Raw genomic sequence first — 22,395 nt, 5'->3', positions numbered from 1 at the left:
CACCTGGGTTCCTGTCGACTGCAGGCAAGGACTGTTCGCAGGGTCACTGCGAAGGGATCCCAATCCGAACCCGCCGTCGAGTATAGGGCTTGCGGTGCCTTGCGTCCTATCGCCCAGGAAATGCCCGTGATCCCCACGTTCTAATCGCTGTCTCCAGATTTCCTCTATCCCATTCTTCCGAGTCTACCCCAGACCATATCTCTCTTCCTGGTCTGGTGCAGTTTCTCCTACCTCGTCTGCTCCCGAACCCTTCCCCGGGCGTTGGCAAGATCGGATGGAGATGGATTTTCAAAAAACGAAGGAGGCCCGGCGAGATACGCCGAGCAAGCAGGAAGAAAACTCCGAATGCCCCCTGGAAGCATATGGAGGCAGTGGCCATGCGAAGGACTCGCCAAAGAATGACTCTCTGGACCACCACCGCGATGCGAAGAGCTCTTCCGACTCCGCGAATATGCACCAGCGACGCCAGCCGGGTAAATATACCTACCATGATAGCGTCGCCCCAACATTCCCGTCGCCTATTCAGGTGGCAGCCCGGGTTCTGGCGCCTTCTGCACGAGCAATGCACATCCCCACGGCCTTGCCACTCAGCCTGGAACAACACCAAAGGTTACTAGCTGCTAAAAGGTACCCACCGGTGACCAAAAGCACGCTTAGTGAACTGGATCTACCTTGTATAATGAGTAACATCAACCTCCGGATGGACGCCAACTTTGACCGTGACCTACACTTCAAGCCTGACCTGCAGGGGGAAAAGGGCGAACGGAAACGAAAGGAGGCCCACGACTACTGGGAGGCCATGGCTGATGAGATCACTATATACGCATTTGGTGCCGTACATGAGACGAACGCGACAGACAATGTGGGAGTCTCCGATAATCTATCACGGACCTTCGAACCGCGACTACCTGCCATGTTCGAGACCTTGCAAGATGTTCTGAAAACGCTTGTCCCTGAGCGTGACCATCCGGCTGTGGTACAGAACCTCGAGGTAACACTCCTGATGCAGCAAATCCAGAAGGGCGTGCTGGATATGGTGGGCGTGGCAAGCTGGCTGGCGGCCCTGCTCAAAACGCACTGCGCTCCGATGCGCGATGAATGGGCGGATAAGATGGTCAAGCAGATACGGTCCGGATCGGAGTCGCAAAACTCGCACCAGATCGTCGAAGGACTCCAAACACTGTTCGCAATTCTGGAAGCGATGAAACTGGTAAGGCTTGGGCGCATGGCTGGCCCCATCGGCCACACATATTGGATGGAATCGCTAATGGGCCGTTTTAGGATGTTGCCAATCACCAAATCCGTGCATTCCGTGTATTGCTCATTGAAGACACTGTTCCGTTCTTACAGGAGTATTTCCGAGGCAAGATTGAGAGGGACAACTTTTGCGTGGAGACGTCGCGACGGTGGTATCTGGACCTTCGCGACCGAGAGTTGCGCCACATGTCGAAGCCCGCCCAGGTGGACGGCTTTTGGCCCATCTCTGTGTTGTTTGGTGGCATCACCGACTTTCTTCTGCAGTACCGGCGGCCAGACAAGTTCCCCGAAACGTTCGTTTTTGACTCAGACCGGCTGCGGCAGTTGCGGTCATGTCTCCAAAAGCTGATCAACCTCGACATCTGCTGGTTCATCTTCGAGTCGTATATCAACGCACAGAAACGGTATCTTTCGGCGCCCGCACAGACATACGCTACCTTCCGCACCCGGATTGGGTCGTTGATGGAAGAGAACGAGGACTATGCTCGAGGGGATTCTCGGTGGCTGAAAAGCGTACGAAGCATTGCGCTGGAGATTGCCCGTTTTGCCTGCGCCGCGTGCTTTCAGGACGGATCGGTCTCGGACGATGTCATAGTGCAAATCGAAGTGGCCCTGGAGTGCCACCTCTCGAGCCCCTCCAGCTTGTTCCAGTATTTCCAGAGCTCTCTGCGCGAGAAGCTGCTCGCAGCGACGTTTACGACGGCGAAGAAGTACATGAACATGTCGCCCCTGGCGATCTGCGAATCCCAGCGCAACTATCCGCCCTCGTCACTCTCGCAGCAGCATTATGACATCGAGCGAATTGCCATGCGCCTGGCACACATGGGCGTACTACACTGGAACGTCTGGGCGCCGATTCTCTACATGCGCGAGAGTGTGTCACCGATTGACGTGGCGACCAGCACAAGAACGGTCACTGACGTGGCGCGCTCGTCCACCCTGTGATCAATCGCCTTGTTTCCTTTTGCAAAAATTTTTTTTTCTCTTCCTCCGATGTACTTTTTGGTTCTGGGATTACCATGCGGAGTTTTGATGTTGGATTATTGATTGCAGTTCAGCGAGTTTCATGCATGGTTTTTTTTTGACTGGTCTGGCGTCCACGTGGGGAAAGGCATATATACTACTTCATACTGTTTAATCGGGCCTGGTGTTGGGTTTCGGGCATTTGAAGGAAAATGGAGGATAGAGATGTGCGATACGCAAAGAATGGTGGGATGCTTTTTGGCAACAATTGATGGTTACTCAAGATGTATTACTCTTAGATAAAATGTAGAGTTAATTATGCTGAAGTTCATATGCAGGATTTTGGATGTATTATGTAATCCATTCAACTTATGCATAGTACTAGTTAGTTATTGCAACTAACCACTACTAGTTACTCCGTAGTTAGAACATAGATATAGATTTAACATCAACCAACCTTTTCATTATTTGATATCCAATGATCTCCCCTCACGACTACTACTTTCACGACCAACACACAAAACAATGATCCATTTGATCAATCCTTCAGTCTACTTTCACAAATAATAATATATTTCTTACATATAAATATATAATACCTACGCTGGCAAATCTACAACCCAGCCATCAATCATCACACCAGACCAAACCCCAGCAACAAGAGCACAAGCAGGCAAGCAACTACTACTAGTAGTACCTATCACTTCAAGGAGACAGAATAATATGATCACTACACACACTCGTACAAGCTTCTAGACTGAAGGAATCTTATCTGCACAAGAATCAGGATCCGAAGAGGAAAAAGAAAAAGAAGAGAAAAGGAAGAGAGAAAGCTCGAAATGAAATACCCCTGGCTCCGCCCTCTCAAAGCCAAAGCCTTACAGCAAATAGCCCAGAAAACGGGGATTCAGAGCTCAGGTACTAAAGCGGTGTTGGTGGAGAGGTTGGAATGTGAACTTGCTCCTTTAGTTCCTCTTCCTCTTCCTCTTCATGCTGGTGCTGGGGAGAAGACGACGACGAACAAGAAGGATGAAAAGAGAAGAGAAACCGGTGACGATGGAATAAGAGTCCTAAGCATCGATATGGGAATCAGGAATTTGGCTTTTGCTGTGTTACATTCTCCTCATTCTTCTTCTTCGCTATCAACACCATTATCAGGGACGTCGAATACACTACACACTGAAGAGAAAGAGTGTAACGGGAGGAATAATATCTCGCTTATCGCATGGAAGAGACTCTCCATTCCTGATCTTTGCCGTGCCCAACAACATCATAACCATCATCAGGATGAGGATGAAGATCCATCTCTTACCACCATCACACCCCCCAAAACCAAAACCAAATCTAAAGAACCAAAAGAACCGAAAGAAGACTTCTCCCCCTCCCTCTATGCCCGCCACGCATACACCCTCATCACGACCCTTCTATCGACATATAACCCCACCCACATCCTGATTGAAAGACAGCGGTTCCGCACGGGAGGCGGGTCCGCGGTCCAGGAGTGGACGATTCGGGTGGGGGTGTTGGAGGGGATGTTGTATGCTGTTTTGGAGACGATTAATTCTTTTCCTCCTTCTTCTGCTTCTTCCCTTCTTTCTTCATCTGGTGGTGGTAAGGTGCAGGTGTATCCTGTTGAGCCTGGGAGGGTGAGTCGGTTTTGGGGGGAGGGTTTGGGGATGGAGGGAAATGGGGATGGGGATGGGGATGGGGATGGGGATGGTGATGTGGTGAAGAAGGAAAGGAAAAAGAGGAAGAATGTGAGGGATGTGAAGAAGATGAAGATTGGATTGGTGAAGGGGTGGTTAAGTTCTGCTGTTGGTGATGGGGATGGGAATGGGAGGGTAGTGCTTGGTGGAAGTACTGGTGGTGAGGGTGAGGGTGACGAGGTGAAGAAATTGGCGAGTGCGTTTTTGGAGAAGTGTGAGGGGAAGCGACGGACAAAGAAGGACGAAGATGACAGTATGAATATTGGCAAGTTGGATGATTTGGCGGATTGTCTGGTGCAGGGAGTTACTTGGTTGGAGTGGCAGAGGATGAGGGAGAAGATTGTTAGGGAGGGGGGGATTAATGTATAATAAATAGACACCATGTTCATATGTTTGGATGTAATATGACACTCTGCGTAGTGTAAGATCTACTTCTACAAAGAACTAGTAGTAGGATAGCAAGTAGACGAATGTCATTCGCTCGACTAACAAAATCGCTTCGTAATCAAGGTCATCATCTGGTAGGAAAATATCTACTGCAAACACACACAAAACAAAATGTACAGAGAGCCGATGTACCCGCTAAGACGCCTTCGCCACCTGCTGGGTTCACTCGCCTGATGTCGCATCGCCTGACATCCCGAGATTCATGTCCGAGAGGTTCATGAGAAGGTTTCGTGTAGAGAAAGAGGAATAGAAAGATAAGAAGAAAAGAGCTTTGTTCGTTAAGCGGTAGAATCGACAGATCCCAGAAGAAAGGAAGAAATGCCAATTATCCCTCCGGGGAAGGAAATTGGGTATGAGAAGAAGTAAAGTCTAGGTTGGAAGATGGACGAAGATGGCCAATCCAAAGTCAAGTAAAAAAAGAATTGAAGTAAGTTTGTACCAGAAGCAAAACAGTAAATCCTCTCGTAGGTACAGTGCCAGCGTGCGCTTTGTTTACGCCACGATTGGGAATCTCAGTACAGGCGTGGCGTCAAGCTCGTGACCCGCAGCAGTCAATTCAATTCAGATTTCATGGCTTTAGTAGACGCGGCGGAAGTGGGAGGGGAAAGCAGCCTTGCTGCTGGTCTGGAAGCCAGTGGGCCGGGCAGCGCCGCTGGGGAAAGGGAAGGTGCCGTTGCTGTTGCCGTAAGGGGCGCTGGGGGTGGGGACAACGGTGGGCTTGCTGTGGGTGGTGGCCTCGGCCTGGCTGGTGGTCTCAACCTCCTCGCTGGTGGACACGGAGCTGACCTCGATCTTGGCAACGCTGTCGGGGGTGGAGATGGGAGTAGGAGTGGCGGTCTGCAATACATCAGTAAGGAGTTCAAACTCGGCTGCTTAGTGTCTTGCAAGTGGGTACATACCACAGTGACGGTGTCGTGCACAGTAACAGTGACGGGAGCACAGCTTCCATCAGCGACAGCAGAGCCCGAGCTACCAGCGACAGCGGAAGAAGTAGGGACCGCGTAGAGGGTGTAGGTCTCGTAGTCGGTGGAGGTCGAGTAGACGGTGGTGTCAGAAGTGACGGTGGTGTCCTGAGCAGTGGAGGAAGCACCGGCAGTGGGGGTCTATGATATATCCGTTAGTATACAGCTCTCTCCACGCCTATAGATCTAGCTTGCAAACATACCACGTAGATGGTCTCGACGTCAGTCACGGTGCGGTGGATGGTAGTGGTGACGACGCTCTGAGTGGAACCGGAACCCAGGGTGTAGGTGAGAGTGACATCCTTGGTGGAAGTCACAGTCTCGTACTCGGTCGAAACAGAGTTGCTGCCACCGGTAGCAGCAGCAGCCGGAGCGGAGACGGGGGCGCTGCTGGGGTAGCCAGTGCCGAGGGGAACGGGCACAGGAGCGACAGAGGAAGCACCGACAACAGCAGAGCCGGAGCTGCCGGCGTAGTGGCCAGCGATGATGGGAGAGCTGGCAGCAACACCGGCGGCAGAGCTGGCGGGAGCGCTGGGAGCAACGGGAGCGCTGGACTGCTCGGGAGTCGGGTAGACGGGGACGACGGAGGTCGACACAGTCTGGTTGCTGTAGCCACCAGGGTGGATGTTCAACTGGCGCGCATGGAAGCCGTGGTTGTTGGCCTCACCTACGGCGGCGAAAGCACCCAGCAGGGCGATGGAAACCTTGGAAGTAAGCTGCATCGTGAAGGATTGATGGTGGAGATTCGAAGAAGTCCGTGTAGATGAGATAGATATTCCGTTCTTGGTATGTTGGTAGAGACTGCGGGGGGGATTTTCTCAACGAAAGTGAGATGCGAAATCTATTCGCAAGCAAATTAAAGCAAGGTTGAAAGAGTGACTGGACGCAAGAAGGAAGGTTGCAACGTCTCGCAGAGAGAGGTCGAACGGATGAGAGAATGTAGCAGTCTGACGAGAGACTTTTTGAACCCGGGAAGAAAGTGAAGGAGTTTAAAGGAAAAAACGACCCGGGGGGAAAAAGGGAAGAACAGTAAGAAAAATGGGAACGCTAAAGGAGAACGCCGTAATATCGAAATTTGATTAAAATCATTCAATTCGGGATCCCTGCAGCCCGTCGATACGCGATATTACCAGGCACCGTATTTTCTCCAACGTCGTATGGAACAGATGCGAGATGCCCGTTGGTGGACGAGGCTTGGAAGATTCGCCCATACGGCGCTAATGTCTCATCTAGGCCGAACGAGGTGGTGTCGGGCGTGCAGCTGTGCCCAGTTGTTGATAACCCTCTAGCCAATCAACACTCGCTGCCCTCCTCCTGATATTGATCTTAATTTCAATTTCCTCAATCCCGAGTGGGTCTCCGGCGCAGGAACCACACGCGGATTAGCTGGACTGGAGATGAGGCCCCGTTTCATCCCCTCACCGCCTCTTCTCATTGGCGCTTGGCAGCCAGCTTAATCTCATTGTGCCTGTCCAATGTCCAAACGGGCCAACCGCACGGCTTCCGTCTTGTTCGACTTTTTTCCTTTCCATCTTCCCCCCTCGTTTTGCCTTTTACGGATAGACTTCGTTGTGCTGTCGCTGCCAGACCAACAGCCAGCGTGCATCAGGATCGCACAGGTTGTCTGAGAAGGATGTGTCGGTAAGCAGTTACCGCCCCTTCAGGGACCAATTCAGGAACCCCGTGTTTCTGGTTCAGGAAAGAAAAGAAACAAAAACAACCACGTAGATCGTGTGGGTTGTAAACATTGCCCGCATCTGGTAATTCCCGTCGGTCCTCAAACGGAGTATCCATGGAACAACCGTCGACCATCGTATGTTCAACCACCACGCTTGACTCAACCTCATTAATGGGCCGGTGCGGAATTGCCATTACCGTAATTTACGGGTGGACACGCTTTAATCAACAATCCGCTGTGGATTTGTTTACTATCGCCTTCAATAGTTGACCGTGCGGAGATGACATCCTCCATTCACACAACCGGGCAACGTATACACACTTCACAGCAATTATGGAGACATGGGGGAAAAAGAGAAGGAAAAAGGGGCAAGATGAGTCTCGAAGGATCCAAGCTCTATCCTCATCCCATCATACAGCTAGCGACTAGCGAGCTCATTGCCAACACCTCCAAGCTTCTTACAGTAGTCTAGTCAACGATGCTTCGAAGGGGCGAAAATGATACAGCCTAGTGGCTTTGACTCTGAGCTAAGGCTCCATGTGCTGATGGCGTGAGACGCTTTTGTAACCGAGGGGACTCAAGTCTGAGCCGAGTCTTTTCTCAACAACGAACTATGAAGTAGAGAAGTCCCCGAGGACTAGGAGGCTCAGTATATCGTCAATCCCGATATCATTCCCGTCGGTGGGCGCGCCAATATCGTTTGACAGGGTTGATCAAGAAAATCTACGCGGCGATGGTCTTGGGCCTACGAGGCGTGGGTGGTAGGTGCATGCTAAGTGGAGCTAGCATGGGGGGGTCTAGACAACGGCGAATTTCCATCCAGAACAAAAGACTGATCATATCGGTTGATTACTGGAAGCTGAACCAGGCACAAAGAATGCCGCGATAAATTATATTGTGTGGTCCGGGATGTTGGCACTGATGGTGATAACACATGAAAGCAAAGCTCTGAGGTGTTCTTGGTTCCTGACCCTGACTGGAGCTGGGGAAAACCACGGCCGCCAGCGTTTCACACTGACGAGGGCTAAAGTATATGGTTGCCTGAACCGTGAACACGATTTCACTGTGCGCCATCGACTAGGAGATGATCGTCTTCGGTTCTTATCGGCTAGTCCAGCTTTCAGAGCTCGGAGAGCTACACTCGTGTCCGGTCACACCATTTCAGTAGTCAACTCCGTTTGGAGCTCCCACATTTTGCGTAAGCTAGACTCTGTTTCTACTGTTGATACTTGGAGCGTCACGATCCCATCTTGGCCATAAGTACGGAGTATCTACCCCTGATGAAGCACCCCCGTACAACGAGCAGCCAGGTCACTGTGACTGGAGACTCCTCGGACCGCGGCCGGCAATCCAACACACCCGGAATAAGCGGCATTTAGCGAGACCACAAGGAATACACACCAGTGACCCGAATATGGACATCCAGACTCCAGAACATTCCGGCTCTCCGGGTCCGTTTAGACTACTACATCCAGCCTACGGAGCACCGAGTCCCTGATTGTGATCATCGCGGCTTTAATTTAAGTGTTACGATCTCACCGAGGACAGCTCACAGACCGCCATCCACCACTGAATATGAGCAATGAGATAAAGCCTTAATATCGGCTCGTGTTGCTCTGCCGTGTGGGTTTAGGGTCTCGAAGCGTCGCCAATAAGCCCGTACATGCATGCATACCTGCTATCCATCTAGTGACTACGGAGTACATTTTGTGTATTTTGCGGTATACCCAGCTAAGCGTGCAAAGTCCGGGTCCTGCAGCCACCCGCACCAAAGGAAAGGGTCTTCGTCCAGCGACGTCCATGGATGCTTCCCGTCCGCAACCCCACCTCTTCTGTCGGCCTCTGACGTGACCAGCCTTCGGGCATCATTATCATCATACATACATACTCTGCTCGATGAGTTGTTAGTTAAACTGACCACGCCAGATTGACTCATCAAATCCCAGAATGACGAGCCCCGCCTTTCAGGCTCTGCGCGAAAAGTACGCCGCGGGCCTCAGACGCTTCATTGCATCAACCCGCAGTCTGGAGGTTCTGGCCTCTATCCCCTCCGAGCGCCATGATCCCACCTCGTCCACTGACGTCCTGTACGTCCTCGATTCGTCCTTCAACCCGCCAACCCTTGCCCACAGCCGAATCGCGACCTCCGCTCTTCTAGAAAATCCCCACAAGCCCTCCCGTCTTTTATTGCTCCTCGCGACACAGAATGCCGACAAGCCGTCCAAGCCTGCTGCGTTCGAGACCCGTCTGGCCATGATGGAGCTCTTCGCTCGAGACCTTCTCTCGTCATTACAAACAAATGGGACCATCCCCAAGCCCCAGAACCTTCCCGTGATCGACATTGGAGTCACCAAGAAACCATACTTTGTGGACAAAGCCGCGGAAATAGAACGGGCGGGTATATACCCCCCGTCATTGGAGCAGGTACATCTGACGGGCTATGATACGTTGATCCGTATCTTCAACCCCAAGTACTACCCACCAGAGCATACTCTCCAACCGTTGGGACCGTTTCTCTCCCAGCACCGACTGCGAGTAACCATGCGCCCGGATAGTGACTGGGGTAGTAGAGAGGAGCAGGAAGCGTTTGTAGCCGAACTGGCGCAGGGTGCCATGGAGAGAATGGGTGGAAAACGAGAATGGGCTGATCGCATCAAGCTGGTCGAGGGCAAGAAGCCTGGTGCGCCGTCCGTGAGCTCGACAAGAGCCCGGGAATCTGCTGTAGCCAATCCCGAGGACCTGGAGTGGTTGGTTCCTCCCAGTGTTCGGGATATCATTCTGGCGGAACAGCCATACACGGAGTGATTGCACTGCAAAAAGCACTTCTATGGCTTCCGTGGACGAATATTGCGTTGAATGTGGTGCGATGCGCCTTCCAGGTTGGAAGCTGCTCGCTCAAGGTCTAGATTTATATAACGTACACATAGATCATTCATGTAAAAAGAGACACCCATCAAGGACCTCAGTCTCGACTGATATAATCTGATTTGAAGAGAAAGGAACTAAGACCTAAAACACCGTACCCAAAGCGACGCCTGGCCCCATTCAGCTCATATCATACATGACCCCGCATACAGACAGCACTAACCCGCATCATCGACGAGATGCTTTCCACTAAAGCGAACCATAACTTTTATGTATCCCCCATTTATTCCTCCTCATCCTCCCGCTTGCCCAGGGTATACGCCAGCCCACCGCTGACCATATTAACCAAGCACAGACCCATTGTCGCACCGCGGACTATTCCCCTCGCGCCCCATTTCTTCATAAACGGCTGCTTCCGACGACCCGCGAGCAACAGATACAGTCCGGACCACGCAGCGCTGATACCGGCAGTATCCGTCTTGAAGCCTTGGATGTTGGCGTAACTGGTGAAGAGGAGGACGGGAGGGAAAAGCATGGGTAGTGGCTGGAATGGGCGCGCGTGTTGTGCGGTGATGAGAGTGGCGAGTAGGGTGGGTGGGAATGAGTTCTCTGTTGCGTAGATGCATGAGTGATTAGTGGGATGGAATTGCTGGAGATGTAATATTTGGATTGGGACTGGGGTGTATGCTTACCTCCCCATGCTCTGGCTTTCTGCACGAGAGACTTTTCGGTCTCTTCTATCGGGGATTTTGAACCGGACATGGTTGCGATGGGTGGTCTTCTATAATCTTTTTGTTTTTTTGCTGTCAATGGAGGTAAAAAATCGTGAGTGGATTATTAATTAGATTGCTGCAGTATTCAAAGAACGGAATGGAACGAAGCATGCAATCGCAGACATAGTGACTAACCTTCTACGTAGGCTGGCAGTAAAGCAGAACAATCCGAAGTAGCTAGTGACGCGGGAAATGTGACTGGCAGCTCCGAGCCTCCGACGTACCTTTCCAAACCGACTGAGTGACTGACTAAACCTCGAACCAACGGCTCACTCTCACTCACTCGGCTTAGCGTCAACATCTGATCCTCCAGAAACTCACCACGTTTTATCAAATTCACCCCATACTATCTATTATTCCCCAGATCGAGGGTTGGCCCGCAGCAACCCAGGACCAACCAATCCTTTACCACTTGGTCTCCTTCTCCGGTCGCTGATATCACTTCGAGTCGATCGCGAAACCCGGGGCCCTCCCCCTCTCTAATCAACCATTCTCTTTGCATCCATCGGCTGGTTCATCGCTGATCCACCCTTCCTTCTTCCGACGAGCCTGTTTAGGCTTTCAACCCCTCGCAAACCGGGATTTGAATCCGAAGAGTGGATTATTCTACAGCCGGCTGGCTACACGCAGAGGGGACTCGCTTCATCGACAAAAGGAAAATAAAAGCTCTGCCGCCATGCCGTCCGCCACCGCGTCCGGGGTAGACAATGGAGGCTCTGCCAAATCCCGCGAGCACAACCAGGGGAACCAGGATCGGAAATACACACCGGAACAGAAGGCGGCGGTTCTGAGGATACGGAAATGCTCGGCGACGGCGTACTATGAGATTCTGTCGTTAGAGAAGAGCGCCTCCGATGGCGAGATCAAGAAGGCCTATCGCAAACTGAGTCTGATGACACACCCGGATAAGAACGGGTATGAGGGAGCGGATGAGGCGTTCAAGTGTGAGTAGCTGATCGAGAAAACCATTCTGATGCTTATGTGGGAATTTTACGTTTCTAATGGTTCTTCTGGCTTTGCAGTGGTTTCGCGCGCCTTTCAGGTCTTATCGGACCCCGAGAAGAAAGCCAAATATGATAGATTTGGAGGCGATCCGGACAGCAGGTTCACCCCGAGTGCTGGTCCCTCGGGCGCGTCGCCTTTTGGTGGCTTTGGCGGTGGTGGATTCCCCCGGTCTGCGGGTGGTGCTGGGGGTCCGATGTTCGAGGAGGAGATCTCGCCGGAAGAGCTGTTCCAGCGGTTCTTTAGCGGTGGGTTTGGCAATATGGGTGGTGGTTTCAGTCCTTTTGGTATGGCTCCTTCTTGTCGGTTGTGTGAGGAACATGGCTAATCAGTGTGTCAAGGTGGACCCCAGTTTGTTTTCAACATGGGTGGCGGTCCTGGTATCCGGGTTCATCAGTTTGGAGGCGCTCGACCCCGGAGAAGGCCCCGTGAGGCCAATGCTCGTCCCGAACCTACGCCCTCTTTGTGGGCTACCTTCCAGCAGCTTCTCCCCCTCATCCTACTCTTCGTGCTCCCGTGGATCTCGTCGCGATTTTCTGGTTCCTCGACTCCCGCAGGCCCTTCGTACCGTTTTGACGCTGCTGTGCCTCCCCATACGATGCATCGCACAACACCCAAGTTGAATGTGGATTATTATGTGAACCCCGGGGATGTGGAAGACTACAACTCGCGGAAATTCCGGCAACTGGACCAACGGGTGGAGGTGGACTACGTTACGAAATTACGGTATGAATGCGAAGCCGAGCAACATAGGCGCGATCGCATGCTCCAAGACGCACAGGGCTGGTTCTTCCCGGACGTAGACAAGATCAAGGAAGCGAGAGCGATGGAGCTCAAGAGTTGTCGGCGGTTAGACTCCCTCAAGGGGAGGTACTGAAAGAAAGCATGACTTGTCTCTATCTCTATGGCATGCGGGGTGCCGTTTACTTGCATCCTCCTTTTTGTTTCTTCTATACCTTAATGCTTGTTACATTTTGTTCCTGACGACCCCCCGCCGCTTTTGTTCCCCATTAGATGTCCATACGTGTGCAAGGATTTGATGGCGTTTCACGGAGTGATGACCTGAGCTTGGAAGTAGCTTCGTCTAGTAGCCTTGAGAAGCAAATGTATATGTTGTTGAAGAAGGACGAGATTGAAATTGAGCAGCAGCGATCGGCGAGATATGTAGTATGTAGTCGGCAGTCTTGAGTGTTGGAGAAATAACCGTGGGAAGTGGAGAAAAAGAACACACGCTGCAAAAGAAAAGGGCCCTGAGCGGCGAACCAACGCCAACTAGCTTAGTTAATAATTCATGCGGGCGAACCTCAGCGACCATGAGAGAAGCAGTCCAGGAACAGGGCCAGCGCCAGTGACTGACTTCTTTTCTCCTCACTGTCTCACTCTGGGGGTCACTTATCGGGCTCATTCATCCGGGCACCCACTTACACTCTTTTTCTCCCCGCTTCTCGCCCAGGCGTGATCGCCTTCCTCTTCCCCCGTCCTCTCCATCTCTCCTCTCCGTCTGAGTTTTCGGTTCCAGCCACCAACTCGCTCCGTTGTCGAGCCCCGCTGATACTACGGAAGCCCTTCTGCTTCGGGCTTGCCCCATCAGCATCATCCACGATGTCAGAGAGCCAGTCTGAGGCGGACAAGGTGAGTTGTTGTCTCTGTCCTCCTCCCTCCCGGACCCGGCCCTTGTTCTTTCTTGGATCCTGCCCTCTTGAGATCATCTCCGTCCTGACTTGCCCTCATAATCAGATCCGCAGCAAGCGCTTGGCCAAGTTGGGCAACCCAACTCCGTCGGCGCAGAATGAAGGCGCCGCAGACTCAGCATCGAGCAGGCCTGCCTCCCCTGCACCGTCTACACCAACCTCACGATACCCGGACAGAATCCAGACACAGTCCTCGTCGAGACCGGGCAGCGCGCCCGGCTCATCAGCGCCCTCACCACAACTCCAGCCCCAACAGTCCGAATGGAAGCGGATCAAAATCACACCTGCAACCACTGCCAGTTCGGTCCCAGATCGCTCACAGACCGTAACGCCGGTGTCCGGCACACCACCACCCCCGAGAGCGGAAGAGAGCATTGAGGCATTTCAGGATCGGACGTTGAGCGCTGTCTTCAAGCTGTCGTTGAATGAGACCCGACAGAAGGATATTCACGGACAACGATTGACCTATTTGCCGGGTCTGAAGAGTGAGCTCGAGGATCAAGGCCGGGAGGTTCGCGTGGATGTGACGGTCCTGGACCAGGCCCTTCTGGAAGCGGCCTCCAATGCTCCGCAGCAGAAGCCTTTGGATTATCTACTACCGTGCTGGAGGCGGATTTCTAGGTTGCACAAGGGTTTCCGCCGCCATCGCGAGGATGATCCAAAATTCAATGCCATTTGCGAGGCGCGCCGCATATGCTTGAGTTATTGTATATTTGCCATTACGATGCCGGAGATGTTTGGGTGCGTGTTGCGGTGAAAGTGATACCTCTTGGCTCCAGGATTCGGCTGACTCGTGATTAAACAGGCTCGAGCCGGCGGAGAAGTCACCGCTGAAGCCATATCTCCTCTTGGATCCTGAGGATGACAAGGGTGTGGACTTCGAGTTCATTGGCGAGGTTGTCAAGAGGTTCGACGAGGATGAGAGCCTCAAGCCGGCTTTCATCACCGCTGTGGAGGAGATGAGCCAGGAGCTTGCTGCTATGACCATCAATGATGATTATAAGCCATATATGACAGTACGTGAAGGCCACTCTTTTTCCTCTCATAGGAGCGCTCGTCAACCTGATTTGTAGGCTCTTCGAAACCTCGTCCGTCATGCGGTCATCGCAGCTGCCATTACCGAGTCGGAGATCTTCAACGCATCCCGGGATCCGGCTTCGTTTGAGAAGAGCACTCTCTTGGGGCCATGGTTTCGCTTGTCGCCGCTGCAGAGCAGTGTGACCATGACTTACTTCTCCAGCCCTAAGACGAGAGATCAGTCCTATATTCTGAACGCGCAGCGGTCGATCCGCATGATGCAGCACATGATCAGCTCCGATCTCCTCGATGTCATGAACCATATGATTCGGGCGTCCAAAGATGCCAGGGACAGGGTTCTAGACTGGTTTGCGGCCTCCGTGAACATCAACCACAAGCGACGGGCAATGCAGGTGGACCCCAACACGGTATCATCCGACGGGTTCATGTTCAACCTGACTACCTGTCTGGACCAACTTTGCGAGCCGTTCATGGATGCAAGCTTCACCAAGGTAAGCGCGTTGCGTCACAGTCGGCGATGGGAGGAGTGCTTGCAGCTGACAGGTGGTATTCTAGATTGACCGGGTCGACGCTAATTACCTGCATCGCAATCCACGGGTTGATATGAGGGATGAAACCAAGATCAATGCCGATCAGCATGCGTCGGATGCGTTCTACTCCAAGAAGGCGGAGGGGACTTCCAACTTTATCACTGAGATCTTCTTCCTCACCGTTGCTGCGCATCATTATGGCAGTGAATCCTTGACCTCCAAGCTGGAGCAGCTCGAGAAGGATCTCCGACACATGGAGTCGACCATCAACAAGTTCGAGATGGAACGTCATCGATGGCTCAACAATCCAATGCAACTCCGGGTCTTCGAGCAGGCTTTGAAGAAGTACAAGGATAAGCTGGATCTTGGCATGGCCTTGAAGTTCAGTCTACAGGGTGTCTTGTTTGACGACCAGTGGCAAGCCCGATCGATGTTGTTCATGCGGTACGTGATCGTGTGGCTGCTGAGAGTTGTCTCGGGCACAAACTTTCCCAAGGAGGAGATCAAACTTCCTCTTCCAGTGCAGCAGCCGGAAGTCTTCCAATGCCTACCCGAGTATTTCCTGGACGACATCGTCAGCAACTTCAAGTTTATCATGTGGTGCATGCCACAGATCATCACTGCCACTCAAGGAGACGAGCTGGTCATGCTGTGCATCACCTTCCTGGAGAGCTCTGGCTATATCAAGAACCCGTACCTGAAGGCAGGACTTGTGTCTATCCTGTTCCGAGGCACGTGGCCACGCCCTGGTGGCGCGCGCGGAGTCCTGGTGGATCTGCTCAACTCGATGCCGTTTGCCAACGAGCACCTCCTCCACTCCTTGATGAAGTTTTACATTGAAGCGGAGCACACGGGCACGCATACACAATTCTTTGACAAGTTCAACATTCGGTTTGAAATCTTCCAGATTATCAAGTGCATCTGGCCAAATACGCTGTATCGCAACAAGCTCTACAACCAGTCCAAGCAGAACTTGGACTTCTTCGTCCGCTTCGTCAATTTGCTTCTCAACGACGTGACGTTTGTGCTAGACGAGTCCTTCGGAGCGTTCATCACCATTCACAAGACGCAGACGGAGCTGCGCACCAGCGGTGCCTCAATGGACCCCACGGTGCGTCAGCAGAAAGAGGAGCACCTTGCATCGGCACAGCGCAATGCCAAGTCGTATATGCAGCTGACCAACGAGACGGTTGCCATGCTCAAGCTGTTTACAGATGCCCTGGCGGACTCGTTCACGATGCCTGAGATTGTGCAGCGATTGGCGGACATGCTAGACTACAACTTGGACGCGATGGTGGGACCCAAGAGCGCCAGTCTACGGGTGGACAACCTGCAGGAGTACGGCTTCAATCCGCGGGCGCTGCTGAGCGAGATTGTGGACGTGTACTTGAACCTGATGGGCAAGGAGAACTTCATCATCGCGGTGGCCCGCGATGGACGGTCATACAAGCCAGCGAACTTTGAGAAGGCAGCAGATATTCTACGGAAATGGTCGCTCAAGTCGCCGGAGGAGTTCAAGCGGTGGGAACAATTACAAAAGAAGGTGAAGGCGGCCAAGGAGGCCGACGACCAGGCCGAGGAGGATCTGGGCGAGGTTCCGGATGAGTTCTTAGGTATGTTGTGTTTTTTTTGGGAGTCGAGAGAGAAGTTGCTAACGATGAACCAGATCCTCTGATGTACACATTGATGGAAGACCCGGTCATTCTGCCAGGGTCCCGGGTGTCTATTGACCGAGCAACAATCCGGTCACACTTGCTCAGCGATCCTCATGATCCGTTCAACCGGGCACCGCTAAAGATGGAAGACGTAATACCTGGTAGGTTTTATAGCATACGTTGGTGGTGAAGGAATGTATACTAATTGTTGCATAGATACCGACCTGAAGGCCAAGATCGAGTCATTCAAGGCTGAGAGAATGGCTGAACGGAGGCGCGTGTTGGAGCCGATGGACACGACGAACTGATGGGATGCAAAAATAAAGCGACACGAGTGGTTCTGTCTGGTTTTGGTTCCGCATGTAGTTGGGATGGTCTTTCGGCGAGTTTGGGTTAGACTTGCATAGGAGGTAATGCCAGGATGCAATGACGATATTATTATCTCGTAGTGAACTCTATATCAATAGCAACTTTTGTAAATCGTTGACTCTTGACTGATCCCTGGAGATGCTGACTCATCCGCGATCTGACTTGACTTCATCTGCACCTCATTCATGGATGTAACATTAGTCAATATCTCCATTCCTAGTCTACCCCCGACTTCATCGGCTATACTTTACAAAAGCAACAAAGAAACAACAATGGGCTCCGCCCTCTCCATCCTCAACCATCTCCCTCCCTGGGAGCACCTCATCCACCCAACCCCCGAAACTTACACTCTCTTCCTCAACATCTTTCAATACTTTCCAGTCGTATGTCTACACCTACACCCATACACATATGTCTACCATCACCATCACCACCTCCAATCCCATTCACCCATTTTTATAAGACTAACATAGCAAATAGGTATCCGTCCTCCAATGGCTAACCTCCTACCACCCAGCGGGCAAAACCTCCCTGAAATCGTCCTCCCTAAACCTCCCCGGCCGATGGACCTGGTGCATCATGGAGATAGTCTCCCCCCTAACTCTCCTCTACCTACTCTACACCTTGCCCCAAATTTACCCTCTCTCAACCTTCTCTACCACTATCCCAACAAGTAACAAATTCTTAGCCTTCCTATTCACTCTCCACTACACTAACCGCGCCATCATCTCCCCGTTCTTCGCTGCCCCAAGCATCTCCCCAATTCATGTGTTTATTGCGTCTTCCGCGGTAGCGTTCAATTGGTTCAATGGCGTTTGTTTAGCGGGTTGGTTGGCCGGATATCCTCTTCCTTTGCCGGTCTCCTCCTATACCTCCGGTGGTAGTACCCTAGGAAGGACATTACTCGCTCCCCTAGGCCTCACTCTCTTCCTAGTTGGCATGGCAGGAAATATCTCTGCTGAACGGACATTGTTCAGACTACGGAGGGAGGAGGCGCATCGGAAGAATCAGAAGAAAGATGATTATGATGATGATACCAAGAACGGAGACAAGAAGAAAGGAGAAGGAAACATCTACTCCAAAATCTACACCATCCCACCCCCCACCGGCCTCTTCACATCCATTCTCTACCCACATTACGTCGCAGAGTGGATTGAGTGGCTAGGGTTCGCTATCTTAGCTGCTGGTATCGTTACCACCCCTTCACCTGCTGCTGCTGCTGCTTCTTCTTTGGGAGGAGGTGCTGGAGGTGATGGTTCCTTCCACCTCGCACCGTGGCTCGTTCCCGCTGCCAGAATATCCAACTGGTTGGGTGTACCGATGCCTCTGCCGGCGGTGGTGTTTCTGGTTAATGCGGTGTCGAATATGTTGCCGCATGCGAGGTGGGGGAGGAGGTGGTATGTTGGGAAGTTTGGGGAGGGGAGAGTTAATGGTAGGGGAGCGGTGGTGCCCTTTTTTAGGTGGTTGTAAACTTTTTTCTCGTTTTATTTGTTTGGGAGATAGGGGGTAGGTGGTGGGTGAGATGGTATGATGGGGTGGTATCCGAGTGATTGTGGTGGTGGAAGTAATGGGCTATGTATAGTTGTTGCTGGGTGTATGTCATAAGTCAAGCGTTGTGTATGGTATCAGGTTTCTCAACTAATTATTCACAAGGAATAGGCGTGTTAAAAAGTCATAGATCAAGCTCGAGTGATAGGGATTGCGACTACGATTGCAACAAGGTATTCCTACAATTACAACATGGACATGGATGAAGAAAGAAATATGGTAAAGAAGCTCAAATGTTCTCATTCGAGCACTTGTCATATTAAGGGCAGTACAGTAGCGACCCTTTTTTTGTGATATACACAATCATTGTTGAAATATTATTGATCTCGGCGTTGCAGACGTCACCGACGTTCCCGCATTCCGCCCCCAAAACTCGCAAAATGCAAGAGAAAACTTGGCGTCGATGTTTAATGCGAACGCCGATGTTGAAATCGTTATCATATGTTGAAAACTCCGGTGACCCCATCTAATGAAACCCTAACCCATATGTTGAACTTTTGGTATCATCATCGTAACTCATCATAAAAAAACTTGGAAAGGGATCTGCTAGAGAGTCCACTTCCCCGAGACGACAGGTTGAGAATGTCGCCCCCAATCATGGGTTATTAAAAAAAGGTAATGATTAAAGAGAAATTTAGTTTCCGTGCTTCTGACGGAAGAACTTGGCAGCGTTGACCATGTTGGTCAGGGCAGCCTTGGTCTCGGGCCACTGACGGGTCTTCAGACCACAGTCGGGGTTGATCCAAAGCTGCTCAGGGCGGAGGTACTGAAGCATCTCCTCGACGCGGTCCTTGATCTCCTGCTCGCTGGGAACACGGGGAGAGTGGATGTCGTAGACACCAGGTCCAATGTGACGGGGGTAGGCCTCGTCGATGAAGACCTTGAGCAGCTTGGCATCCGACTTGCTGTTCTCAATGGACAGAACATCGGCATCCAGCGCAGCGATGGCGTGGAAGAAGTCCTGGAACTCAGAGTAACAGAAGTGAGAGTGGATCTGGGTACCGTCGGTGACACCAGAGGTGGCCAGGCGGAAGGCACGGACGGCCCACTTGAGGTACTCCTCACGCTCCTTGCCAGCACGGAGGGGGAGACCCTCACGAAGAGCGGGCTCGTCGACCTGGATGACCTTGATGCCGGCAGCCTCGAGGTCAACAACCTCGTCACGCAGAGCGAGAGCGAGCTGCTGAGCCTGGACGGACTGGTGGACATCGTCACGAGGGAAAGACCAGCGCAAGCAGGTGATGGGGCCGGTAAGCATACCCTTCATGGGCTTCTTGGAGATCGAGACAGCGTACTTGGACTCCTTGACGGTCATAGGAGCGGGACGAGAGATGTCACCGACAATGATCGGGGGACGCACGCAACGGGAGCCGTAAGACTGGACCCAGGCGTGGGTAGTGAAGACGTAACCGGTGAGACGCTCACCGAAGTACTGGACCATGTCGTTACGCTCGGGCTCACCGTGGACGAGAACGTCCAGGTCGAGCTCCTCCTGGATCTTGACGACCTCCTCGATCTCCTTCTCGATGAACTTCTCGTACTCCTGAGCAGTGATCTCACCCTTGGTGAACTTGTTGCGCTGGATACGGATCTCCTTGGTCTGGGGGAAGGATCCGATGGTGGTGGTAGGGAAGAGAGGAAGGTTGATGGACTTGCTCTGCTCGGCAATACGGGTGGAGAAGGGAGACTTGCGGTTGTGCTGCTCCTCAGTGACGGCAGCCTGGCGCTCCTTGACAGCGGGGTCGTTGGTGCGCTTGGAGGAAGCACGAGCCTGGACAGACTTGGCGTTGACCTCGAGCTGCTCACGAACAGCAGCGGGACCCTCAGTGACGGCCTTGGCGATCACAACAACTTCGTCAAGCTTCTGCACAGCAAAGCTGAACCAGTCGCGGACCTCAGGGTCCAGGGTCTTCTCGCTCTCGAGAGTGTGGGGAACGTGAAGGAGGGAGCTGGAGGTGGCGACAACGACACGCTCCTTGCCGAGCTTCTGGATGGCCAGCTCAACCTTCTCGATGGCAGCCTTGAGGTTGGTCTTCCAGATGTTACGACCGTCAACAACACCAGCAGACAGAATCTGCTTAGGACCAAGGGCAGCAACAACAGCATCGAGCTGCTCAGGGTTGCGGACGAGGTCAATGTGGATACCGTGGAGGCTCTGGAGGGCAGGGAAGACATCAAGGTTGTGGACAATGTCACCGAAGTAGGTGGCAAGGACCAGACGGGGAGCCTGGGCACCAAGGGCACCGAGCTTCTCGTAGGTGGGCTTGAAAGCAGCCTTGGACTTGGCGGGGAGGTCGAAGACGAGGACGGGCTCATCGATCTGAACCTCCTCAGCACCAGCCTCCTTGAGCTTCTGGAGGAGCTCAACGTAGACGGGGAGGAGCTCCTCAATCTTGGTGATGGGGTCCACGGACTGACCACGGTCAGCCTTGGCGAGGGTCAGGAAGGAGACAGGTCCCAGGATGACGGGACGAGTGACAATGCCAGCCTCCTTGGCCTCGAGGAACTGAACGACAGGCTTGGGCTGCTCAGCCAGCTTGAAGGTCTGGTTGTCCTGGAGAGTGGGCTTGACGTAGTGGTAGTTGGAGTCAAACCACTTGACCATCTCCAGACTGGGGACATCAATGGCGGCCTGACCATCCTTGGCGGGCTTCTGAAGACCACGGCCCATGGCGAAGTACTCGTCAAGGGAGTGGAGGTTGTACTTGCTGTAGCGCTCGGGGATGACCTATTGAAGAAGATTGTCAGTTATAGACCTTAAAGAAGAAACATCAGAGCAAGGGAACATACACCGAAGAGCTGGATGTGGTCGAGGACCTGGTCGTAGAAGGCAAAGTCGTTGCTGGGGATAACATCAACACCAGCATCCTTCTGGAGCTTCCAGTGCTCCAGACGGAGCCTCTTTCCCTCAGCCAAGAGCTCATCACGAGAGATCTTGTCACCCCAGTACGCCTCAGTGGCCTTCTTGAGGTCACGAAGCTTTCCCATACGAGGGAAACCCAAGACGGAGCTATTTAAAATGCCATTAGCATTTGACATTTTTTGACAAAGAAGACAGATAAGAAACCGCTGAAAAAAACTTACGATTGAACCATCTTGAAAGATCTGTGTGTTGTAAAGTGAGGGGGGGAAAAAGAAGAGTTTAATCGAGGGAGAATAGATGAAGAATTGGATGAAAAAGACAACAGAGAAGACAGTCAAGGACTATACAATAGTCTCTTGCTGAAAGAAGGATGAAGAGAGAAACAAGGGGGGAGAGGGATGGAGAGAGAAAGAAGAGAAGAGAGAGAGGGAGGAAGAGGATGGAGGGGAGTTGTTATAAGCAGACAAGGCGGAGGGGAAGAAAGACACGGAATTGGTTGCGGTGGGGCGAGGGGTTTGGACTGATACCAGAAATACCACAGATACCATACCAGTACCTCCCAGTACCTGGAAACCTGACCGGGTTCCAGACTTCAGATCAGGCATACTTACATGTGCCTGTCTGGTAAGGTAAGATAGCCTTGACTGTATACTGTAAGGAATGGGAGGAGAAGGTTTTCGCCATTCTGTAACTATCTGCACTCATTTTCTTCGTTGTCTCCCTCCTCTCCAATGCCTCCCCTCCTTCTCCAGCTATCAACATGTGAATCACTCTCATCCCAATTACCACTAAAGTTCCTGAACCTCCGAACCAAGCAAGACCAATGTCCTCCGGGTTTTGAAGGTATGTGTCATTCTCGAAAAATTTAGTAACTCGTCCGTTGGGAGGGGCCAGAACTAAACCCATCCGGAACATAGTGTTAAATGGCGTGATTAAATTCTGTATAAACCGGCCAGTCAGCGCCGTGGAAAAGTCCGGAGTATCCCTCGGACCACTTGTTGCCTGCCTTCCGGGATCGGCCCTCATTAAGGTTCTGGCTGGTGGGTTG

The 22,395-nt window shown here is 52.3% G+C and overlaps 9 protein-coding genes across 9 annotated transcripts; 6 read left to right on the top strand and 3 right to left on the bottom strand.

Annotated features, from left to right (window-relative positions):
• Positions 1-274: 274 nt before the first annotated feature.
• On the top strand, positions 275-2,202 carry ASPBRDRAFT_55955 (TCP11 family protein; the record flags this gene model as incomplete). Its single annotated transcript, XM_067627466.1, has 2 exons — positions 275-1,210; positions 1,282-2,202. The coding sequence occupies 2 exons, from the start codon at positions 275-277 to the stop codon at positions 2,200-2,202; spliced, it is 1,857 nt and encodes a 618-aa protein (XP_067478593.1).
• A 480-nt stretch (positions 2,203-2,682) lies between these two features.
• ASPBRDRAFT_44262 (uncharacterized protein) lies at positions 2,683-4,321 on the top strand. Its single transcript, XM_067625157.1, has one exon. It carries the CDS (start codon positions 3,060-3,062, stop codon positions 4,293-4,295), a length of 1,236 nt encoding a protein of 411 aa, XP_067478592.1. The 5' UTR covers positions 2,683-3,059; the 3' UTR covers positions 4,296-4,321.
• A 314-nt stretch (positions 4,322-4,635) lies between these two features.
• On the bottom strand, positions 4,636-6,374 carry ASPBRDRAFT_44260 (uncharacterized protein). Its single transcript, XM_067625156.1, has 3 exons — positions 5,539-6,374; positions 5,273-5,476; positions 4,636-5,210 (listed from the first exon to the last, which is right to left on the bottom strand). Exons 1-3 carry the CDS (start codon positions 6,055-6,057, stop codon positions 4,950-4,952), a joined length of 984 nt encoding a protein of 327 aa, XP_067478591.1. The 5' UTR covers positions 6,058-6,374; the 3' UTR covers positions 4,636-4,949.
• Positions 6,375-8,960: 2,586 nt separating this feature from the next.
• Positions 8,961-9,818, top strand: ASPBRDRAFT_31051 (nicotinate-nicotinamide nucleotide adenylyltransferase; the record flags this gene model as incomplete). Its single annotated transcript, XM_067622857.1, has 1 exon — positions 8,961-9,818. The coding sequence occupies one exon, from the start codon at positions 8,961-8,963 to the stop codon at positions 9,816-9,818; it is 858 nt and encodes a 285-aa protein (XP_067478590.1).
• A 343-nt stretch (positions 9,819-10,161) lies between these two features.
• Positions 10,162-10,640, bottom strand: ASPBRDRAFT_126984 (uncharacterized protein; the record flags this gene model as incomplete). The annotated part of the gene is made up of 2 exons (XM_067617926.1): positions 10,162-10,487; positions 10,571-10,640. 2 exons carry the CDS (start codon positions 10,638-10,640, stop codon positions 10,162-10,164), a joined length of 396 nt encoding a protein of 131 aa, XP_067478589.1.
• A 278-nt stretch (positions 10,641-10,918) lies between these two features.
• On the top strand, positions 10,919-12,530 carry ASPBRDRAFT_66302 (J domain-containing protein; the record flags this gene model as incomplete). The annotated part of the gene is made up of 3 exons (XM_067628700.1): positions 10,919-11,595; positions 11,674-11,940; positions 11,986-12,530. Exons 1-3 carry the CDS (start codon positions 11,328-11,330, stop codon positions 12,528-12,530), a joined length of 1,080 nt encoding a protein of 359 aa, XP_067478588.1. The 5' UTR covers positions 10,919-11,327.
• Positions 12,531-12,946: 416 nt separating this feature from the next.
• Positions 12,947-16,995, top strand: ASPBRDRAFT_44256 (ubiquitin-ubiquitin ligase UFD2). The gene is made up of 7 exons (XM_067625155.1): positions 12,947-13,285; positions 13,391-14,085; positions 14,150-14,360; positions 14,418-14,873; positions 14,938-16,525; positions 16,579-16,728; positions 16,784-16,995. Exons 1-7 carry the CDS (start codon positions 13,256-13,258, stop codon positions 16,873-16,875), a joined length of 3,222 nt encoding a protein of 1,073 aa, XP_067478587.1. The 5' UTR covers positions 12,947-13,255; the 3' UTR covers positions 16,876-16,995.
• Positions 16,996-17,208: 213 nt separating this feature from the next.
• ASPBRDRAFT_196847 (3-oxo-5-alpha-steroid 4-dehydrogenase family protein) lies at positions 17,209-18,406 on the top strand (the record flags this gene model as incomplete). Its single annotated transcript, XM_067621033.1, has 2 exons — positions 17,209-17,319; positions 17,417-18,406. The coding sequence occupies 2 exons, from the start codon at positions 17,209-17,211 to the stop codon at positions 18,404-18,406; spliced, it is 1,101 nt and encodes a 366-aa protein (XP_067478586.1).
• A 712-nt stretch (positions 18,407-19,118) lies between these two features.
• ASPBRDRAFT_31046 (5-methyltetrahydropteroyltriglutamate--homocysteine S-methyltransferase) lies at positions 19,119-21,579 on the bottom strand (the record flags this gene model as incomplete). Its single annotated transcript, XM_067622856.1, has 3 exons — positions 19,119-21,212; positions 21,275-21,494; positions 21,569-21,579. 3 exons carry the CDS (start codon positions 21,577-21,579, stop codon positions 19,119-19,121), a joined length of 2,325 nt encoding a protein of 774 aa, XP_067478585.1.
• Between the last annotated feature and the right edge of the window lie 816 nt (positions 21,580-22,395).

The sequence above is a fragment of the Aspergillus brasiliensis genome (genome assembly GCF_001889945.1).
Source record: "Aspergillus brasiliensis CBS 101740 unplaced genomic scaffold ASPBRscaffold_7, whole genome shotgun sequence".
NCBI classification, from domain to species: Eukaryota; Fungi; Ascomycota; class Eurotiomycetes; order Eurotiales; family Aspergillaceae; genus Aspergillus; species Aspergillus brasiliensis.
This window is presented reverse-complemented; position numbering and strand designations above follow the sequence as displayed.

What these genes read in the sequence shown, in the direction of transcription:
- ASPBRDRAFT_44262 (XM_067625157.1), top strand. Translation starts at nt 3,060, where the DNA reads ATGAAATACCCCTGGCTCCGCCCTCTCAAAGCCAAAGCCTTACAGCAA.
- ASPBRDRAFT_44260 (XM_067625156.1), bottom strand. Translation starts at nt 6,057, where the DNA reads ATGCAGCTTACTTCCAAGGTTTCCATCGCCCTGCTGGGTGCTTTCGCC. An exon ending in ACGTCGAGACCATCTACGTG is followed by an intron (nt 5,477 to 5,538) that starts GTATGTTTGCAA and finishes GATATATCATAG; the next exon opens with ACCCCCACTGCCGGTGCTTC. An exon ending in TGCACGACACCGTCACTGTG is followed by an intron (nt 5,211 to 5,272) that starts GTATGTACCCAC and finishes GATGTATTGCAG; the next exon opens with ACCGCCACTCCTACTCCCAT.
- ASPBRDRAFT_44256 (XM_067625155.1), top strand. Translation starts at nt 13,256, where the DNA reads ATGTCAGAGAGCCAGTCTGAGGCGGACAAG. An exon ending in GCCAGTCTGAGGCGGACAAG is followed by an intron (nt 13,286 to 13,390) that starts GTGAGTTGTTGT and finishes CCTCATAATCAG; the next exon opens with ATCCGCAGCAAGCGCTTGGC. An exon ending in ATTATAAGCCATATATGACA is followed by an intron (nt 14,361 to 14,417) that starts GTACGTGAAGGC and finishes CCTGATTTGTAG; the next exon opens with GCTCTTCGAAACCTCGTCCG.